Source organism: Nannobrachium achirus, assembly GCF_963921795.1.
Source record: "Nannobrachium achirus genome assembly, chromosome: 10".
Classification (NCBI taxonomy): domain Eukaryota; kingdom Metazoa; phylum Chordata; class Actinopteri; order Myctophiformes; family Myctophidae; genus Nannobrachium; species Nannobrachium achirus.
This window is the reverse complement of record NC_137819.1, coordinates 60,127,391-60,148,813: the sequence shown is the minus strand read 5'-3', so window position 1 is coordinate 60,148,813 and position 21,423 is coordinate 60,127,391. Positions and strand designations below refer to the sequence as shown.

At 43.6% G+C, this 21,423-nt stretch overlaps 1 protein-coding gene across 1 annotated transcript in view; it reads right to left on the bottom strand.

The window, feature by feature from the left end:
- LOC308292678 (TGF-beta receptor type-2-like) overlaps window positions 1-21,423 on the bottom strand; it is a 59,685-nt gene that overhangs the window by 5,389 nt on the left and 32,873 nt on the right. Inside the window, exon 7 of the mRNA XM_080735080.1 lies at window positions 20,060-20,201. Coding sequence (XP_080591206.1) covers window positions 20,060-20,201 — 142 coding nt within the window. The remainder of the gene's footprint in view (window positions 1-20,059; window positions 20,202-21,423) is intronic.

Below are 21,423 nucleotides of genomic sequence, written 5' to 3'. Positions count from 1 at the left end.
AGAACACGTCGGAGCCGTTTACTCAAGGCAACGTTTCAAAGCACTGGCACGGAGCGCGGCGTCTGGGAAACTCGGGTCAAGAGTTTCCAAAGAATATTTATCTTTACATTGATTTAATCTTTCCTCTGGCTAAAAACAACACATCGGGCTCATATTTCCTTTGAAGCAATAGAGCGCTTGTATAAAGAACAGCAGTTTCAGCAGGGATCCAGGCTAGATAACGGGCGGAGAGGTCCGACTGTTTGGGTTGTGAGAGTGTGAGAAGGGTTTTTAACGCTCAAATACCGGGAACGCGCCCGAGTCGCAATCGCAATTTTAACCACTTTAACCATTATTTTATGCTTTAACTATTGAAAAATAGCAGATATACAAGCTCGCCGCGCTGTGAGCTGGTAGATCTGCTATTTTTTTGAAAAATCCTTCCTCTAAAATCAGTGGTTCTCAAACTTTTTCATGTAAAGGACCCCCAAAATTAAAGGGATTTGGCCACGGACTCCCATCTCAAAATATGTTGTTCCAGGGACCCCCCAGAAGCAAATATTTGAGTTACAAATGTGCGCTTTTAAATATATATATTCAAAGACTTGCAACAAAAAACAAATCTTGATTTTCCAAAAATAGCAGATCTACAAGCTCGCAGCGCGGCACTCGGTGCCGCGCTGTGAGCTTGTATATCTGCCATTTTTCAAATGTTAAAGCATTCAATAATTCTAGGCCTAAATGGGTTAAGTCAAACTAAAACTTTCCAGCAGATTTACTGTGATTAAAGCCTGATAGGGGCTGTGAATTAGAAGCAGCACAATCACTCAATATTCAAACTTACTCAACTTGAAACAGTGAGAGGAGAATAATGTAGCCTCAGCCCAGAGACATAGTCGAGGGAAGGAGGGTTGTTCCAGGGCAACGGGCACACTGATCACTTTAGAAATAAAGATTCTCCGTGAATGTCAAGTATCCAGCTACCAAATACATCTGTTGCATCCATCATTAGGCCTAGAATTATTGAATGCTTTAACCAGTGAAATGTAGATCTGCTATTTTTGAAAAAGTCATGAAAATGTGTGCAAATCTTTGAATATATGCATTTTCAAAGCAAACGTTTGTAAATGAAATTTTGCTTCTGGGTGGTCCTTGGAACAATAATATTTTAAGATATGAATATTCTTTTTACAGGGGTCCTTCTCATGAAAAGGTTTGAGAACCACTGACAAAGTAGTCTCTCAAGAACAGACTAACTGAGCTGTTAACTGTCAAGTGAAAGGGATCTTTTCTTTGACGATGGCTCGCCAGATTGCTGACACAGAAACACAGGTTTTTCAAAAAACCTTAGAAGGATTGAAAAGACACTTATAGAATCGGGTCAAAATTCAAATTTTCAGAGGAGCACGGTGGCTCAGTGGTTAGCGCTTTGCCTCACAGCTAGAAGGTCCTGGGTTCGATTCCCGCCAGGGGACGCTGTGGGTGCTGGGGGCGTGTTTCTCCCTCCACGTCATCAGCGCCCACACCCTAGGTGCGGTCGGCGATAGGGCCTTTCTGTGTGGAGTTTGCATGTTCTCCCCGTGTCTCCTAGGGTTGATACCCTCACAAAAAAATGCAGTACTCCTGGTCTCAATAATGCCTCCCCCTGGCCAGCCGGGGCGCTTGATGGAGGGGAAAGGAACTGGTTGGAATAATGTGTTCCTTCCACGCGCTACGTCCATCCCGGGGAAATCCCCCCTGTCAGTTGAAAAGAAACAACTTGGACTACTCATGCATTGAAGGAAGCATGAGGTCAGTCCGTTGTCTCCCCAGGTGCGGCAGAGGGAGAGCAGAGCCCAGGATTACATAGGCAATTGGCACAGGGTGGAAATGGATTGCAAAATCGTGGGATAAAAAAAAACAAAAAAAGAAAACACGATTTTTCAAAAATAGCAGATCTACAAGCTCGCAGCGCGGCACTCGGTGCCGCGCTATTTTTCAATAGTTAAAGCAGTCAATAATCCTAGGCCTAAATGGGTTTAAAGAGAAGGAGTGCTGAAATCTATATACCGACGACCAGTAATACTGCAACGTGCAGATGTCAAGCGTATAATAAACTATCAGTGATGGCATGGGAGGAAGTGGAAGGAGATCAGATGCGTGCCCCGTGGGAGACTGGCTTCTCAGCGATGAGAAAAATGCAGAAGCACTGCTGCACTGCAGAGAGGCTCACAGGAAGCCACCAAGCAAGACATAGTGTTGTAGGCAGGGGCGTCACAAGGGGGGCGGGGGGGGAGTGGGACTGAGTTACCAGGGCCCAAGGTGGAGGAGGGGGCCTTAATTATTTCATACGTTAGCTATTGAAAAATAGCAGGTCTACAAGCTCACAGCGTGGCTCACGAGCTTGTAGATCTGCTATTTTTGAAAAGTCATGAAAATGTGTGCAAATCTTTGAATATATGTATTTTTTGTAACTTCTGGGGGGGGGGGGGGGGGGGGGGGGAATAAATATTTTGAGATGGGGGTCCGTGGCCAAATATATATCATTTTGGAGGTCCTTCACATAAAACACATGAAAAGGTTTGAGCAACACTGACATAGAAACATAGGTTTTTCAAAAGACCTTAGAAACATTTGAAATATTCAAAGACTTGCACAAATGTTCACGATTTTTCAAAAATAGCAGATCTACAAGCTCGCAGCGCAGCACTCGATGCCGCTTGTACATCTGCTATTTTTCAATAGCTAAAGCACAAAATGATGCGTAATAATGCGTTCATGGGGGGCCCGCAGTGAATCCTTGTACCCAGGGCCCAGAATTTGGCGCGACGCCCCTGCTTGTAGGACTAATGCAGCAGGACTGAAACTAAAGCCTGCTGAAACTTCCTGTTTTTTCTTTTTTTTCTTCTTCTTTTTCCATTTTGTTATGCATGTTTGTAGCGAGGAGGATCAGGTTTCTGCGTTTGAAGTTGAAAATACACGGTACCCGCCCCCTCGGTCAATATTTAGAACATGGAGACAGATGTTTCATTTCTGTTTGACAGTCCTGGGGGAACGTAACGACCACATGCGCGACTACAAACCCATTCTGACAACAAGTTGTGAAATCTTGTTTAGAGGCTCGCTCCAAAACAATGGCTCACAAAGTCTGCTCACGTGGGCACTTTTTGAGGCATAAACAACGAGTGGTATTTTCCAAAATGGAATTATGTCAACACCGGTCTAACAGGAAGGATAGGTTGTTGTTTTTTTTTGCAGTCGAACCTCGTATTAAATTCTGAAATAGGACGTCAGGGTTATTAAAATGCAACAGAGAAACAGGAAGGAATGCGGTGTGGTTTAGCAAAGGTTAAACACTGCAGAACAACACGGTGTTCATGAAGCAATACTGCAAGTCAAGCACAGCGAGGCTTAGCGCGGCGTGAGAATAAACTAGCTTCCATGTCTGTAGTAAGTGGAGGTGAATAAACTAGCTTCCATGTCTGTAGTAAGTGGAGGTGAATAAACTAGCTTCCATGTCTGTAGTAAGTGGAGGTGAATAAACTAGCTTCCATGTCTGTAGTAAGTGGAGGTGAATAAACTAGCTTCCATGTCTGTAGTAAGTGGAGGTAAATAAACTAGCTTCCATGTCTGTAGTAAGTGGAGGTGAATAAACTAGCTTCCATGTCTGTAGTAAGTGGAGGTGAAATCTACAGCGATTTAAATACATTTTACTCTGTGACACGAATTCAGTACCATGAGACAACAGTGGCGTCAGTTCATCAAAAGCTAGGGTATGGCAAAGATGGGAGTCCTCATGGAAAATTGGCATTACATTTTGGATAACACGGTTCTATTGTGAAAATAGTAGATCTACATGCTCAGATGTAGATCGGCTATTTTCACAATGTCTTAAAAAAAAACACAGGTTTCTACGGTTTCTTGGGCTGGATATGGCAGCCTGGAATGGTTTTTCAAGTGCAGCTAAACTTAGCATGTTAGTAAACGTGTCACAATGAACAATAATGCATTGCACCAGTGCAGCTGACCTGCGGAACCTGGGAATATACCATTTTGTCAAGATGGGGAGAAAACAAGTGTGGAGAATATAATTATAATACCTTGTTAAAGTGACCATTATGTTAAATTTTGCATTTGTAGTTATTTTACTGTAATTTAACAACGTAATAACCAGCGCAGATAGACAAAGAGACATTCATGGATTTATATTTAAATTAAAAGTAGCTTTTATCTCCCCCCCTGGACCCAGGGTATGGCAGCTGCATACCCCTGCCATACCCAATTGACGCCCCTGGCTCAGCCAGAAGTGCAGACCATTATTCTCCTTTTGAGCACGAGGATCTGGGTACGATTCTGACCCCTGTTGTGTCTTGCATGTCTGCCTGCCCTGTTGTTTGTCTCTCAACAAGGCCCTATCTTTTTTTTTTTCTTCTTAATTTTTTTATCCCACGGTTTTGTAACCCATTTTTTCACCCAGTGCCAGTGGCCTATGTAATCCTGGGCTCTGCTCTCCCTCTGTCACGCCGGGGGAGACAACAAACTGACCTCATGCTTCCTTCTATGCATGAGGAGTCCAAGTTGCTTCTTTTCACCTGACAGGGGGATTTCCCCGGTTTGGACGTAGCGCGTGGAAGGAACACGTTATTCCAACCAGTTCCTTTCCTCTCCATCAAGCGCCCTGGCTGGCCAGGGGGAGGCATTATTGAGACCAGGATTACTGCATGTTTTTGGGAGGGTAGGAGAACATGCTAGGAGACATGGGGAGAACATGCAAACTCTACACTAACAAGGCCCTATCTGAAATAAAGTATACAAATCACACCCAATGTGAAGTGAGCGGTGGTCATGCTTGCATAACGTCTTCAGACTAGGATTTGAGTCTAGGATGTACAGGCTATGCTACACACACACGTTTTGCTATGGCAAAACGCTGAGGAAAAAGGCTGCAGACATACGACATATGACATCACAAGACAAACATGATGCTACGTACACACATTTTACTATGGCAAAACGCTGAGGAAAAAGGCTACAGACACACGCACAGCCACGTATAGGAGCGGTTAGCACCGCTCAAAAAATGCCACGAACATACTGTATCTTGGGTGGGGGGGGGGGGGAAGAATCCTTAATGGATTCCTGTCTGCTCAGGCTGCAGGAGCTTTGTGATGATCCAAGTATGTTTCTGGCAGAGCTGTCATGTTTCCGTAGCTCCAGACTGTTATGTCTTTTATGGATCTGCCAACTGCTCCACCTCACCTTATTATGAAGCATTATTATTATGCCCCTAGTTGGTCTCCTGCTTCATACGGACAGGAAGTGGTCCTGTCTGCCGTCTCCCACCCTGTCTAAAGCTGGAGGCATACTTCAAACAAAGTCTTTTTTGACTGGTGGATCAAATGGTTTTATAGTTGATGCAGCCCCGCTCAGACAGCTGAATGTTGGACACCGCCCATTGCTGGAAGAGCTGAGCTTTCCACCTGGATCCACTCTTTGTTTACATCAATCTCTGTGCTCACGCCTTAACACCACAGTGGTCTTCAACAGGGGAATCGGGACCCCTAGGGGGGTCCTCAGAGTTACTATAGGGGGTCCTCCAAATCCTTGTGTGATAGAAACTTTTTTCTCCTTTTTTATATTAAATCATATTATGCCATAAACGTACTATACGTCTTTGATCTCCAGTGCCATAAACGCACTTTACGTCTTTTTGGAGCTGTGTGAAGCACAGGCTCCCTATACGTGGCTGTGTGGGTCTGTGTGTGTGTGTGTGTGTGTGTCTGTCTGTGTGTGTGTCTGTGTGTATGTAGCCTGAACTTCCTAAACTTCGGCACGCCACTAGTCCCACAGTTTTGCCACCACACACTCGCGCCATATGTCAAATCGACCGCCTTACTCGGGAATCGTGGGCTATTACTTTTCTAAGAGAAAGGTTCTATAGTTTAATTGATATTAATTTATTAGTGAATTAATTTTCCCCATTGACTTATAATGGGAATCGCAAAAACTCACATTCAATTATTTGTCTCTCGCAAACCATAGGGGCTAGAGTTTCAAGACTTGGAGAGGAGGTTCATAATGATTTCAAGGATTAAATAAAAAATAATTGTGTCATTTGGCCGCATGGTGGCGCCATAACACCCCACTTTACGTTTTGGCCTGTAACTCTTGAACCGTAGGTCGGAAAATTAAAAATATTTTTTCCCTGGATTCCTTGGGTCATGACGCATCTCCCCATATAGGCCACGCCCATTTGCGCCATGATCGATTTTCCGCCATCTTGAATTTTCTCCAAAACACACTTTTTGCTCCTTTTCCTACATATTTTCTTCAAATGTCACAAAAATCGGTACACATGATCCACACACACACACACACACACACACACACACACACAGCTCCACTTCACACGGGTGTGATTTTAATTAATCAAAAGTTTTATCTTTCATACCATAATTGTAATTTCAAAAAAATCGCTCTAGAAGTTAGCCGTTAGCCTCCGTGACCGGAGCGCCACGACCGATTTGACTGTAGCACCGGTGAACACAGTCCGACGGGAAAACCGGTATAACCGAACATTGGTTCCGGCCGTTTTAATGTTAATCTTAAAACGTTTGTTTATACACTTTCCGTGCTTTCCAGACGAACTATAAGTACTCAAAAAACTCGAAAGAATCCATTCGGCGATCAGAGCCCTTGATAGCGATCGCCAGGGCTCTGAAGTGTTATAGCATGTTAGCAAAAAGGCCTGGCCAAAATGTAAACAACTAGGCCCGGACCAAAAAAAAAATGGACGTGTCTCTTCCTTCTTCTATTTGTCCATCAGATAGTAGGAGACCACCACCTGGTGGTTTTCAAAGGCCATTGCACTCTAGAGAACACACAGGCCCAATGACAGCATACACATATGATGATGATCAAGACATCTTACACATGTTCTATTGAAGCCCAAATCTAATGATAGGATATATATATATAAATATACATGTTTTCCTTTGTAAGAGGGGTAGTGTGGCTTTCGATAGAAGCATAGATTTATATATGTAATTTAAGTACAAAATATGATTTTGGCCCCCATAAAAAGGTAAAATTAAACAAAATGGATGGCACCAGTTTTGTAGATTTTTAATAAAGGGTGGCATTCAGTGAGTTAACCACTTGAACCCTAACGTTCATATTCTGAGAACTTTAGTCAAAAATAGCAGATCTACGAGCACACAACGCCTCGCGCTCTGATGATTGGGCTGTCAAACGATGAAACTATATGGAATCTGGGGGGTCCCTGCTTCATCTCTCTCTCAGCTAAGGAGTCCTTGGCCTGAAACCCACTGTAACTTCAAACTCCATTTTAACCATGATAGATTAATTAAAAACACCCATTATCTTTTCTGGTGACTCATACTACCCTCCTAATACGTGAGCAGGTTGTGTTTTTTCAATAACCTTATTTTTAATAATTCTTTGGGAAAATGGATAAAATGTAATACAAAAATTAATTATAAAAAATAAACAAAGAAAGTTATCTAAGTAACACGGCCTGCTAACATATAAGTTCTTATATTTTTTAAACATTTTAAAAACTTGTATGAGGGTCCCTGACACAAAATATTTTCAGATGTGGGTCTGTGATTAAATACATATTAAAATTTGGTGGGTCGTTTGAGAAGCCCTTTTCCACCCCCGCCCCAGTTACAGTAGGCAGCTAATGGACCACCTGTTGTTCTGGGTCTGCTCTTATGTGCTATGGGAAGTCAGAAGGCCCCCTATTCGGTAGGGGAAATGTAGTGTGCTCCATCGAATGAACCTACTGTAGAGGCCGAGCCATTCATCGCCAAACCAAATAAATGTATTGCATGGGTCAACTCAACCGAGAAAGATCTTCAAGTGAGGAAGGCACTTGCATGGAGGGCCTTGAATGGCATGAACAGTGTATGGAACTCCAACCTCCCCCGCCAAATCAAACTCAGCTTCTTCTTTGCAACGGTGGAGTCTGTTCTCCTCTATGGCAGTGAATGCTGGACCCTGAAGCCAACCCTGCAGAAGTCTCTTGACGGGTGCTACACTAGAATGCTGCGTGCAGTACTTACAAGAGCCTGTATGAGGGAATACCAAGGGTGAGCGAGAAAATTGCTGCCAGAAGAATGAGACTAGCAGGACACTGCCAAAGACACCAGGAGCTTCCTGCCATCAAACTGGTGCTGTGGGAACCAACACATGGGCACCGGTCACAAGGACGTCCCATAATAACATACGTGGATGTACTCAAGAAAGACGTAGGAGCGCAAAGCACCAACGAGCTGGCCAGATGTATGGAGAACCGGGATGACTGGAAGCGACGATGGAAGGCTCGTCTGAGGACGACCTAGAGAGATTGCTCATTTTATATGAATTAAAATATATTTTAATTCAATTTGTGAGTTGACACTGTGAGCCATGCCCTCCCTCAACGACTGTTGAAAAAAAAAAAAAAAAAAGATTATGCAAAAGCGTGACATTGAGACGTTGCAGTCGTGCGTATCCCAACGTGGCCATGAGTGATTATCTTTTGTTCAAAGCAAAGATAATTAGAGAATTGTCTAATTATAATAATTACACCAAGCATTGTTGCTGCACAGCATCTCTGTTCCCTGAATAGTGCAAGGAGACGCAACCTTGCGCAGTTTTTTAACAAGCACTCACTAATTAATTATCAGTAATTAGTAATGTGTGTGTTTTTCGGAGACTCCGAGTTGTTCTCGTGGTTGTAATTAGACCTGGGTTCGCCTGACACTTGTTATGCGTTGTTCACACATTGTGAAGTCATTTGTCACAGACCAGCCTTCAAACGCACGTGCACGCACGCACGCACGTGCGCACACGCGCACACACACACACACAACCAGACATGCAGTATACGCAGGCATACAGACTCAAGTGCGTGCGCAATAGAGATGGGATTTATGGCTCTATGAAGTGAGCCGGATCTCTGGGATCCGTTCCTTTCAAAGATCCGTTCAAAAGACTGTCTCATTTTAGTTACTTTAGTTATTTAGTTACTTTGTAGATTTTTATTATTACAAATCACTTCAACTTCAATCAAATCACTATATACATTTTGGCCATATGCATACCTTTCCGCCATTTGAAAATAGCCGATCTACAAGCTCACAATGCGTCGCAACGCATGTTTTTTTCCTCCTACATTTTATTCATTGGAAAACTTGTGAAATGGGACATTTTGCATAATGAGTACTTTGGTATTTTGATACCAATACCTTTGTACTTTTACTCAAGTACATTTTAATTCCGAACTTCTACTTGCGGCAGAGTATTTCCACATTGCAGTACTACTTAAGTAAAGAATCGTTGTACTTTTCCCCACCACTGTTCATTAGAAAAGGAACGGCTCCCAATACTGCGAACCGGATCCCACCGTTCACTTCAAAGAGCCGTTCAAAAGACTCGATTCGTTCGCGAACGTCCCACCTCTAGTGCGCACGCACACACACACACACACACACACACACACACACACACACACACACACACACACACACACACACACACACACACACACACACACACACACACACACACACACACACACACACACACACACACACACACACACACACACACACACACACACACACACACACACACACACACACACACACAGCGAACTGGAAGGCTGACATCTGGCCTGCAGCTGCCCTAACCTCTCCTCTCCTATCCTCTCCTCTGGAGACTGAAGGCATGTCTCCTCCCACCAGGCACGTGCACACATAGACATCAAAGGGGGCTTGAGCCCCTGCCCTTTTATCCGTCTGTAAAAAACTGCCCTTTCCAGACCATGAATGCAGTTTTCACCATGGCAGAAAGAAATGCAAATGCCCCCTCTTTCCATGCCATACCTGAAGGCAGCGTTCAAGAGAATCTTATGTTGAAAGAATTGCCCTCTCTGTGTAGAAACCCATGCCATTAAAGGAGTATGTCACCCCCAAAATGACTTTTTTTTCCTATTGATTACTCATGCCATGGAGACTTGAGTTCAATAATATCTTTTTGTATTTGTCACATTGCTAAGACAAAAAAAAATGATTTTAGTAAATTTACCCCCATTGATTCCAGATGGGGGTAAATGTATTGTTGTCAAATTATTGTCTTAGGAATGCAACAAAAACTCAAAAATATTACTGAACTCAAGTCTCCATAGCATGAGTAATCAATAGAAAAAAAGTCATTTTGGGGGTGAACTACTCCTTTAAGCCACATCTCCAGTATCGACTTGATTATGCTTAGTTCAGTGTGTTTTCACGCACCGAAAATACTCCAAGCTCACAGTGAGCTTGGAGGTCTGCTATATTCGGTGCTTCCACCAAAAGGCCCTTTTTTGGAAATGTCAGCCCCTGCCTCTCTAACATTCTCTGCACGTCCCTGCCAACCACCCCTCCCCCCCCCCCTCCCCCCTCAACCCCACCCGCCTGGGAAACGCCCTCCACATCTTCCCAACTCCTAAATCTGGCGCGGCTAAATTATACAGGAGACATTTAAAGAAACATTGGCATCTCCTCGTCTCCACCTCTCTCTCTCTCTTATTACTCTCTCTCTCTGTCTCTCTCTCTCTGTCTCTCTCTCTCTCTCTCTCAATCACTCTCTTTCTCTCTCTCTGTCTGTTTTTAGTCTCTATCTTTCTTTGGTGTCTCCTCTTTCTGTTTCTTTTTCTCTCCGGGATTCCTTTTTCGGTTATCTCTCTCTCTCTCTCTCTGTCTGTTTTGGCTCTCACGCTTTCTGTGTTTTTTTGTCTTTCTCTCTGTGCCTGTCTGCTTCTCTCTCTCTCTTTCCTTGCGTATTTTCTGGTTCCGCGTACTGCTGTAAGAGACGCACGTCGTTCTCCATGCCTGGCACGCAGGTCTGAGATCAGAGAGGGCAGTGGTTCTCAAACCTTTTTGGCCTTCAGTACCCCCTTTTCCTGATTAATGAATCCAAGTACCCCCTTTAATCCACAACATTTTGATGAGAAAATACTGATATCAAAAGTCAAATTTTCATGTCAATATGTTGAACTTAAAAATTAAAGGAGCTATAGTCAACTTTTTCTTAAAAAACAGATGCTAAAATAAAAATGTTTCGAAAATATTTTATAAAAAAATAAGCTTAATAAAATAATAATTCGTAAAATAATGATAAAATAATCATTTTGGCCATTGTCAGACCAACAGTTTACATTCTAGTCTATAGACTAGGATATAAACAAAGTGTCGGCCCTACAATGAAAAAGTTGACTATAGCTCCTTTAAGTAGCCTATTGTTTTCTATTCAGTAACAGCTGTGCTGTAGTCAAAAATCGTACTTGATTTGGTTTAAAGCTTTACAGGGCAGTAGGGTTCACATACATATGTCAATGTTTTATCATTAAACATAACAGTAAAATAAATGTTTCCACTTTCCATTTTCTCTCAAGTACCCCCTGTAGTACCTCTGAGTACCCCAAGGGGTACACGTACACCCATTTGAGAAACACTGAGATAGGGCAGTGTTTCTCAAACTTTCACATGTCAAGGTCTCCCATTAACTCTGACAGTGTACAAAATGGAACCAAATGAACCCGCGAGGGTTCGTTTGGTTCCATTTGTACACAGTCAAGAGTTACAGACTTGTATGGGTCAATTTAGAACCCCATAACGGAACCCACAGAGTCCCTGGAATCCACTGAAATCCAAGAACCACTGAGACAGGGGACCTACAGTAAGCTGCTGTGGGGTTGAGTAGAGACAGAGAACTGATCAGAGATCAGCGTATGGAGACAGATGGCAAAGCAGACGAGAGAGACAAGGAAACCAAGCACGCATCCAGTAATTTAAATTATGCACTGACGTGTGTGTGCGCGCGCATGTGTGTGTGTTGTAACTATGATGTAACTGACTCAGGGGGGGCAGACCTCCATTCAGAAACACCTCCACTTAGAAACATCCCATTCCCCATTCAGATATATCCCCCACTGAGGTTAGGGTTAGGTTTAAGTGGCACCTCCATTTAGAATAATGGAAGTCAACCTTCTACAGTTTACACACACTTAAAACTGCTGGGTTGAAAAATAACCCAACCGTAACCCAGCGCTGGGTCACTATGGGACGCACCCAGCGCTGGGTTGTCTTAGCCCATGTGCTGGGTTGGATCATTTTAGCCCATGTGCTGGGTTGATCATTTCACCCAACATAGTGATTGAAATTAACTATATCGCTGGGTTAAATGTGAACCATACACTGGGTTGTTCATTTGCCTGAAGCTATTGGTTCAAATTCTCAGGTTTTGCTTTTCACACCATGCTATGGTTTGTTCCAATTTTTAGCAATTCAACATTGTGGTGCATATATTTATTATGTATGCACTAACGGTGAAATGCTACAATCAGAATAGTTTAGAGAAAACTAACATAGCAATCTTAGAATTACTATGGATTATTTTCTTTCAAACATGTTGGTGAAGGGAGCTCAACCTAGCAGCCTAGCAGTTAGGTTTAGGGTTTTGGCTCAAATACTGAAAAATCAAATTCTGACATATGACAGTCAGCTTGCCGAGGCAGACACATGGAAATGAAACATTTAGCATTTTTAGCCCCCGAAAGCTTAGAAAATATCCCTGGAAACCTAGAAAACTGCTTCCCAGCATGCTTTGCATAACAGGACCAGAAGCGGGAAAATTAATTAACCAACCGCTGGGTTAAAAATAACCCAGCCAGGCGTTCAACTGCATTTGAAGCCCCAATAACCCCTTTGACCCAGCTTGAACAACCCACCAGTGTGTTTACAGTATACCAAATAACCCAGAAGTATGACCCAGCAAAATCAACCCAGCAAGGTGTTTACATAAATAACCCAGCACTTTTAAGTGTGTACAGTTTAGGCATTTAGCAGACGCTTTTAATCCAAAGCGACTTACAATAAGCAGATAAAACATCACAATAATAAACAAGATAATATTTCAGTACATCAACAGCAATATAACAAATGCAAATGGATATCTATCTAGAAAAAACACAATATAATCAGTAAAGAAAAAAAAGTTCTAAAAACCTAAAAAACAAATGCTAACTAGCTTCATGTATGGTCATTGATTTTTCAGTAGTGCTAAGGGTTTAGGTGGAGTCTGAAAAGGTGAGTCTTCAGTCCACGGCGAAAGCTAGCGAGTGAGTCCGTTGTTCTAAGTGCGACAGGGAGTTTATTCCACAACTTGGGGAGCCTCGGAAACCCAGACTTTTATTTTGGCGGGGCCAGGAGGGCAAACTGTCTCTGACAGTTCTGTCCGAGACATGGCTGAATGGCTTCTGAATGGCAATGTTTCTGAATGGAGATGTGCAACCCTGACTCAGAGATCCAGAGAGTGAACCAGCATGGTGACTTCATTACAGGTGGTAAAAAATAAGACAGTAAACGCATTCCATCTGTCAACATATCGGTTTCGCACGCACACACACCAACACCAACACCATTCCCCACACACTCTCCATTCCACAGTCCGTGACATGTCTCGGCATGTGCCAGAGCAGAGCTCAGAGACTGCCATGTCATTTCAGGGGTTTATATTCCTATAGATGAGTCATGGTAGACTAGAAGACTGGACGTGCTTGTACAAACATTTCACTTTTCAGCAGGACAGAACTAGGGATGGAGCTCGTTGATTTTTATTGATAATGAGCATCTTATCGATCCTACTTACTGAGCCGGGCTTTTATAGCCCACTATTGAGCATTTTCTAATATTTTGTGGAAAGATATGAGATGACAAATTCAGAACATGACTGGCATCTTTTTTTATTGGCCAGTTGTTTTGCGACTGTGAGTTTGTTGCTGACCGCCATCTATGAAGATGACAATTGACAACAGTAACAAATATCATTAAATATCATTAAAACAATCGTTCATTAGTGTGCGATAAGTGTTAAAAGGCTTAATATTATGGATAGTACTGTAATAATTTCTTGATTGTTTAAAAATGACATCATGGGCCGCTATGCTCGATGACAAGCTGTAGTCGACTGAGACAGTCTCGAGGCTATCATCGCCAAAATAAAAGCCTGGGTTTCCGAGGCTGGGGAGAGGGTGTAGAAAAGGGGCATGTAGTGATGTTTCCATGTGCCGTTGTTTCGCGCGGCCAGTAGTCCGAATCGCGGGTGAACGCTAACCTGCCGTCTCAGGTGAAGGCTATAGCATTCAGACGCTGGTGAACGCTAACCTGCCGACACTGGTGAATGCTAAACTGGTAAATGCTAGGGCATTCACGAATAGTGATTTTTAGTATTCAAATTATTCGACCTCAAAGTATTCGAATAGTCGAATATTCGACAGGACTGGCCAAACTGTCAAATATTAAGTCAACAAGAGGCGAACATTGTGAAAATAGCCGATCTACATGCTCACAACGCCTCGCTTTGCGAGGCGTTGTGAGCATGTAGATCGGCTATTTTCACAATATTTATCTGCGGAACCGAGTCACATTAAATGTAATACCTACAATTCCAAGTGCTTGTCAGGGTGGGGGTCCCCAGTTCAGATATGTTTATTTTGGGGGTCACGGCCTAAAAAGGTTTGAGAACCCCTGATCATTAAAGAGAACACAATAAAAAAATAAAACTAAGCGAATATTCGACTTCGGTGAACAACGTCGAATAGTGACTTCTTTGATATTCGAATATTCGAATATTTGGTGGATGCCCTAGTAAATGCTAACCCTAACCCTAATCGGACCTCGAAACAACGGGACCTCGGAATATGGAGATTTTGCGGTAGAAAAGAGAGGGAGACGGATAAAGAGAGAGAGAGGAAGTGGAGAGTAAAGTGTGGTAGAAGACACAGAGAGAGAGAGAAGGAGAGAAGGAGAGGGAAGGAAAGAAGGGTGTGGAAGATAACAGTGTGCAGACTAAACCACAACACATGGATTAGCCCAGCTGCTTCTTTCCATCCGTTCCTCTTCCTATCCAGGGGTGAGAAGACTCCTTTCCTCCCCTCCCCTCCCCTCCCCTCCCCTCCCCTCCCCTCCTCTCCAGCACGGACGGCTGTCCCTCTACAGCAGGGGTCTTCAACAAGGGGTCCGGGACCCCTAGGGGGTCCTCAGAGTTAATACAGGGGGTCGATCCTCCAAAACTGAGTGATAGAACCTTTTTCCCCCTTTTTTATATTAACCACTTGAACTCTAGGTGTCATATTCTGAGAACCTTTGCCAAAAATAGCCGATCTACAAGCTCACAACGCCTCGCGCTGCGAGGCGTTGTGAGCTTGTAGATCGGCTATTTTTGGTGTAGAGGGGGAAAAGGAGCAGACTAAGTACAGAATGAAAGGTCAAGTTTATCAAGTATGACGGTTCAAGTGCAGTGGTTAAATATCTGAAAACACAAATTGACGTGAATCCAGAATACATTCATGATTGTGCTGTCAAACGATTAAACTATATGGAATCTATGAAAAAGGTTGTGGGGGTCCCTGCTTCATCTCTCTCTCAACTAAGGGGTCCTTGGCCTGAAAACGTTGAAGACCCCTGCACTACAGTAGAGTCTACACTACAGTGTCTCTTCAGTTCAAGCAAGGAACTCATTCACTGCTCGCACTGGCATTAGGCCAGGACAGAGAGAAGAGAGAGAGAGAGAGAGAGAGAGAGAGAGAGAGAGAGAGAGAGAGAGAGAGAGAGAGAGAGAGAGAGAGAGAGAGAGAGAGAGATAAAGAAAGGATAAAATTATAGAAATATTCTGGAAAAGGAGATGAGAGGATAAGGAGACAAAGAGGAATAGCGGGAGGATGACATGGGGAAAGAGATGCAAGGCCCGAGGGCCTGATGTCTAACGTGTCTCTATTTCACAGTGACTCATGCAGCGTCTGCTTGTCAAGACTGAATGTATGGAGAGTGAATGAATAAACGGCGTGAGTTATCATGTAATTGACTGGAAACAAGCCAAAGAAAGTTGAATGGGATTAGGGATGGGACGATTATGAACATTTCATATCACGATTATTGTGACAAAAGAAATGGCGATTTACGATGTTATCACGATCCAAAATCCATTATCCTGGGGTGGAACATTTGCCCAAAAAATAGCAGATCTACAAGCTCACTATGCGACGCGTTGTGAGCTTGTAGATCGGCTATTTTTTGGCTAAAGACATTTGATAGAGTGAAAAAAAGACTGTATCAAGTACGTATATTATACCGGTACCTTTTACCAATTATAGAGGGTTTAAATGGTACCGGACATGCAGCTCTGCAAATAAAAGGTGAATTGATCCCAGTGCATGACGGAGGACGATATCACGATAAATTTAAATCTCCACGATAACGATTATCGTGAGTGTTTTTTATCACGATAAACGATAATATCGCGTATCGTCCCATCCCAAGATGTAAAGAAAGGTGAAAAAAAAAAGAAAGGTTGACATCAGGGGCGTCAATTGGGTATGGCAGGGGTAGGCAGCTGCCATACCCTGGGTCCAGGGGGGAAAATAAAAGTTACTTTTAAATATAAATCCATGAATGTCTCTTTGTCTATCTGCGCTGGTTATTATGTTGTTAAATTACAGTAAAATAACTAAAAATGCAAAAATGTAACAAAATGGTCACTTTAACTCATTCTGTGCCAGATGCCAAAATGGCTCCAAGGTAGCTGTGCCGAGATTTTGTATGTTTTTCTTTACTATGCAATGAAAAAAAAAAGATTTTTTTTTTATAATTTTATAGATAGAGCTGTTTGAATGAAAAAAAGTGTCCATCCACTAGAATGGACACACATGAACACACATTTTCTCAATCAGCTAAACGAGGGAGCGAACACACAAACAGAGAAAAGCATCTCTCTGATCTCAGGTCATTTTGACATCTTTAGGAAAAAAAAAAAAATTAAACTTTTTTTTTTTTTTTTTTCTATGTAAAAAACACAAAAACCGTCATAAGCCGTCATTGGCACACAGGGCTATTGGAAAAAAACCGTCATAAGCAGTCATTGGCACAGAATGAGTTAACTATTCTCCACACTTCCCATCCTGACAGAATGGTATATTCCCAGGTTCCGCAGATCAGCTGCACAGGTGCAATGCATTATTGTTAATTGTGGCACATTTACTAACATGCCAAGTTTAGCTTTTCAGACATTGTGAAAATAGCCGATCTACATGCTCACAACGCCTCGCAGCGCGAGGCGTTGTGAGCATGTAGATCTGCTATTTTCACAATATAACAACCATGTTGTACAAAATGTAATGCCTCTTATCCATGAGGACTCCCATCTTTGCCATACCCTAGCTTTTGCTGAACTGACGCCACTGGTTGACATCCACGGATAGTCCCCCAAATGGCTCCGAGGTAGGAAAAAAAGCAACTCCAGGATCCTCCTCAGTTTTAGATGAACCCAAACCGTAAACACGCTTCCTGTCTAGTCTACAACTCCATCCAGTCTGTCTGACTCCCACAGTGGCCTCATGTGAAGGCAGGGACGTGCTGGCCATTGGGAAAAGCGAGACAACTCCCGAACGGCCGGTTCATTCCCGGCCGGTCCAGGCCGGCCATTAGGAAAAGAATAAAAATAAAATGTCTGTCTTCGTTCCATTTTGGGGGCTGGGCAGCCAACAAAGTAAATCCTCACTGTCGGGCAGAAACCTTGTATCTCCAAGTTTCAAATGTGTACATGTTTTCGCAAAGCAAAGCCCTGCTTCATCATACAAGGCCGTCGCACAAAAGTAGTGAAAACAGCCGATCTACAAGCACACAACGCCTCGCAGTGCGAGGCGTTGTGTGTGCTTGTAGATCGGCTGTTTTCACTAGTTTAAATCATTTTTAAAATGATAAATACAAAACAAACGGTTTTGTACATACATGTACAAGGTTTGCACCCGACAACGACGAAATATAACTCATGTAATTGGCCCACTGGCTTGTCACTTGTCATGATCTGAAATAGCAAATCTTTGAGTAGCAGCAGCGCTTTAGAGAGAGATCTCTCTCTATAGCACGCAATGAGGGCCTCTCCAACTCTTTTTCCCGGGCTGAATCAGGGGCCCAGCACGTCCCTGTGTGAAGGGGCGCTGAGGGCAGTAAATTTAAGTCTGCCAATAACAGGGTGTCCTGGGACAGCCAGTCAGTGAGTGGCCCCTTCAGGAAAACAGGAAAGGGACTATTTTCATTTGGAGCGGTGGTGGTGGTGGTGATGCCCGTGGGCCATGCATGTTCTTCACCCCCTGCTGGTGGGAGAGGAAAGCGCGAGGAGGAGGAACGGCAGGTCACTCGACTTGTGTTTTTTTTCTCTACTCGGAAAGGAGCCCTGGGTCACGTTAAGAGGGTGACACGGTTCAAGGTGCCACAGGGGGGAGCACGGGGGAGTGGGGGGGGGGGGGGGCGATGATGGCAAAACAGGAAAACAGCCGTAGTAGAGGCGGTCAGCACTCAATCACGGCCCTGACACAATGGAGACAGGGCCGGTCACACAGCGACAAACTGGACCACAGAGACACGCGAGGAAGTCCAAACAAATGACTCTGTGGACGTGAAATACTGACCCTGTGTGCTTTACCTTCGGATAATCACCCATTTCTATTATTTGCACATATCCTGGCCTTGTTTTTGCAAACTCAATGACAAACAAGAACAACAGCCCATTAGTTAAGGTTTAAAGGCTGAGCCCGAGACCTCCACAAGATGGATGGTGTGGCCTGACACGTTACGTTATGCTGGTTCCCACACTGAGTAATGAGGGTGAGTTCAGAGCACTCTGTGTGCTTCAAACTGAGCGTGTGGAGAGTGTGAGCTTCCTAAAGGTAGGGCTGCAGTCACAATTATTGCATAATTGTCTAAATAAACTAGTAAGACTCCATAATGATCGTCACGTCGCATACACAAACTTTAGAAGGCAATGGTAGCCAATCAGGAGGGAATATGGGAAATGGGACAGATCCATGTTGATGACATGACTGTAGAGTTAAAATCTGTGGGAGCAGTGTCCAAAAATGTGTTTTGCAAGAATCGGCCTCATGGTGGCGCTAGAAGAGGGCCATGTGAGAAATGAGGGGTGGAGGTTGTGATTTGGCAGCCAAGGAGTGTGTGCGCAAACCTGAATAGATAATTTACATTTGCTACCAATGTCTTTTTAAGTAAACATCCCTGGTTACTTTACTACATTTCTAATAATCCAATATCGTACCCACAAGGCTAAACACCCATGTTGACTATTGCAGGGCCCGGGGACAAAAAAAGAAGAAGAAAAACACTGCAGAAGGTTGCAGAAGGCCTGAAGTCCTTAACACTGATGTGACTCAACATGTAGTCATGACTAAAAAAAGGAATTAGGGCAGCATTTCAGCCGTCCTGGGCTCTGTGGTTGTGTAGTGTGCAGTGGTTCTCAACCTGTGGGCCGGGACCCCCAGAGGGGTCCCCAAATTATTTTGGGGGGGGTCCACAGATGATTAACTTCCAACATTGTTTTCTCACTCAACAGTAAACACACCAACATAAAGTTTAAGTGTATCGAGGGTATCTGCACATTTCTAAAGTGAAATTTATGGACTTTTTAATACCTCTAAAAATGACAAATTAAACATTGTCCAAATTGTTAAATATTAGAGGCAGAAAGTGTGAAAATAGCAGATCTACATGTGACACAACGCGTTGCGAGGCGTTGTGAGCATGTAGATCTGCTATTTTCACAATTAGCCCTATTCACTCCCCGCCCACTCAGCAACTTCCTGGTGCTAAAGTGACGCTTTGAAGGGTAAACCCTGCTAAAAGCCCATATTTAATGCAATTTCCGAATAGGAATGATCAAGAACACAAGATAGTAAAAGGCACAAAGCATTATAATTTACTTTACTGTTCGAAATAATGATTTGTTGGCTTTAAGTCCAGCGATTTCTGTGTTTTCTGTTTCCCCTTCAAAGCTGACGTCAGCACCAGGAAGTTGCTGAGAAATTTGCTGAGTGGGCGGGGCGTGAATAGGGTCCATAGAACAGTGTTATACAAAATGTAATGCCTCAACTCTTAGTACTCGTACAGGGTGAGGCGGTCCCAAGTTAAAATATGAACATTTTGGGGGGCCGCGGCCTGAAAAGGTTGAGAACCAACTGGTGTAGTGTGCTGTGAACACGCCTTACCTCCGATAGCGCTGCACCGGGACGTGATCTCCCACAGCACCAGCGCCATGGAGTACACGTCTGTCTGTTTGAAGGACTCGATGTTCTCCAGGTTGATCCTGGACTCCAGCACCTCTGGGGCCATGTACCTGGCCGTGCCCACCTGAAAACCACACCACAATATGACTCCAGCACCTCTGGGGCCATGTACCTGGCCGTGCCCACCTGAAAACCACACCACAATATGAGTTACTCCAGCACCTCTGGGGCCATGTACCTGGCCGTGCCCACCTGAAAACCACACCACAATATGACTCCAGCACCTCTGGGGCCATGTACCTGGCCGTGCCCACCTGAAAACCACACCACAATATGAGTTACTCCATCCAGCACCTCTGGGGCCATGTATCTGGCCGTGCCCACCTGAAAACCACACCACAATATGAGTTACTCCAGCACCTCTGGGGCCATGTACCTGGCCGTGCCCACCTGAAACCCACACCACAATATGAGTTACTCCAGCACCTCTGGGGCCATGTACCTGGCCGTGCCCACCTGAAACCCACACCACAATATGAGTTACTCCAGCACCTCTGGGGCCATGTACCTGGCCGTGCCCACCTGAAACCCACACCACAATATGAGTTACTGCGGATGAGTTACTGCGGTTTAACTTCACTGACGGGGCGGGGCTGCTACTTCCGCTTTCGGTAACATCCAGCTTTCACAGCACGAGAGTGGTGAAATCAATACAGTAGGGCTGTCACAATTATTACATCATCGTCTAATCGCAATTATTTTACATAATCGCGATTGTTTTTCGTAATCGTCATAATCGTTTCCATGTTGAAAAATGGTCATATATTTTTTTAAGTAAAAAATAGTGGAAATAGCAGATCTACAAGCTCACAACGCGTCGCGATCGCAACACGTTGTGAGCTTGTAGATCGGCTATTTCCACTATCAATGTTATTTTTTTAAGTAGAAAGTTGTCAAATATGTCAGTAATTTCAATATGCGTCATATCTGCCATGTGCAACTTCAAAGCCGAACAGAAATGTAATTGTCAACAAAAACACAATTAAATCGTCAATCGCAAATTATTTGAGAGACAATTAATCGTCGTGTGAAATGTCATAATCGTGACAGCCCTACTACACACAACAATATGGGTTACTGCGGTTTAACTTCACTAACAGGGCTACTTCCGCTTTCGATAACATCCAGCTTCACAGCACGAGTGGTGAAATCAGTTGACAGGAGGTGTTGTTGCGTGAAACTCAAAAGCTGCTGTGCATTGTTCCTCAACGATAAAACCTTTGCAGTGGTGTAAAGTAACTAAGTACATTTACTTAAGTAATGTACTTAAGTACAATTTTGAGGTA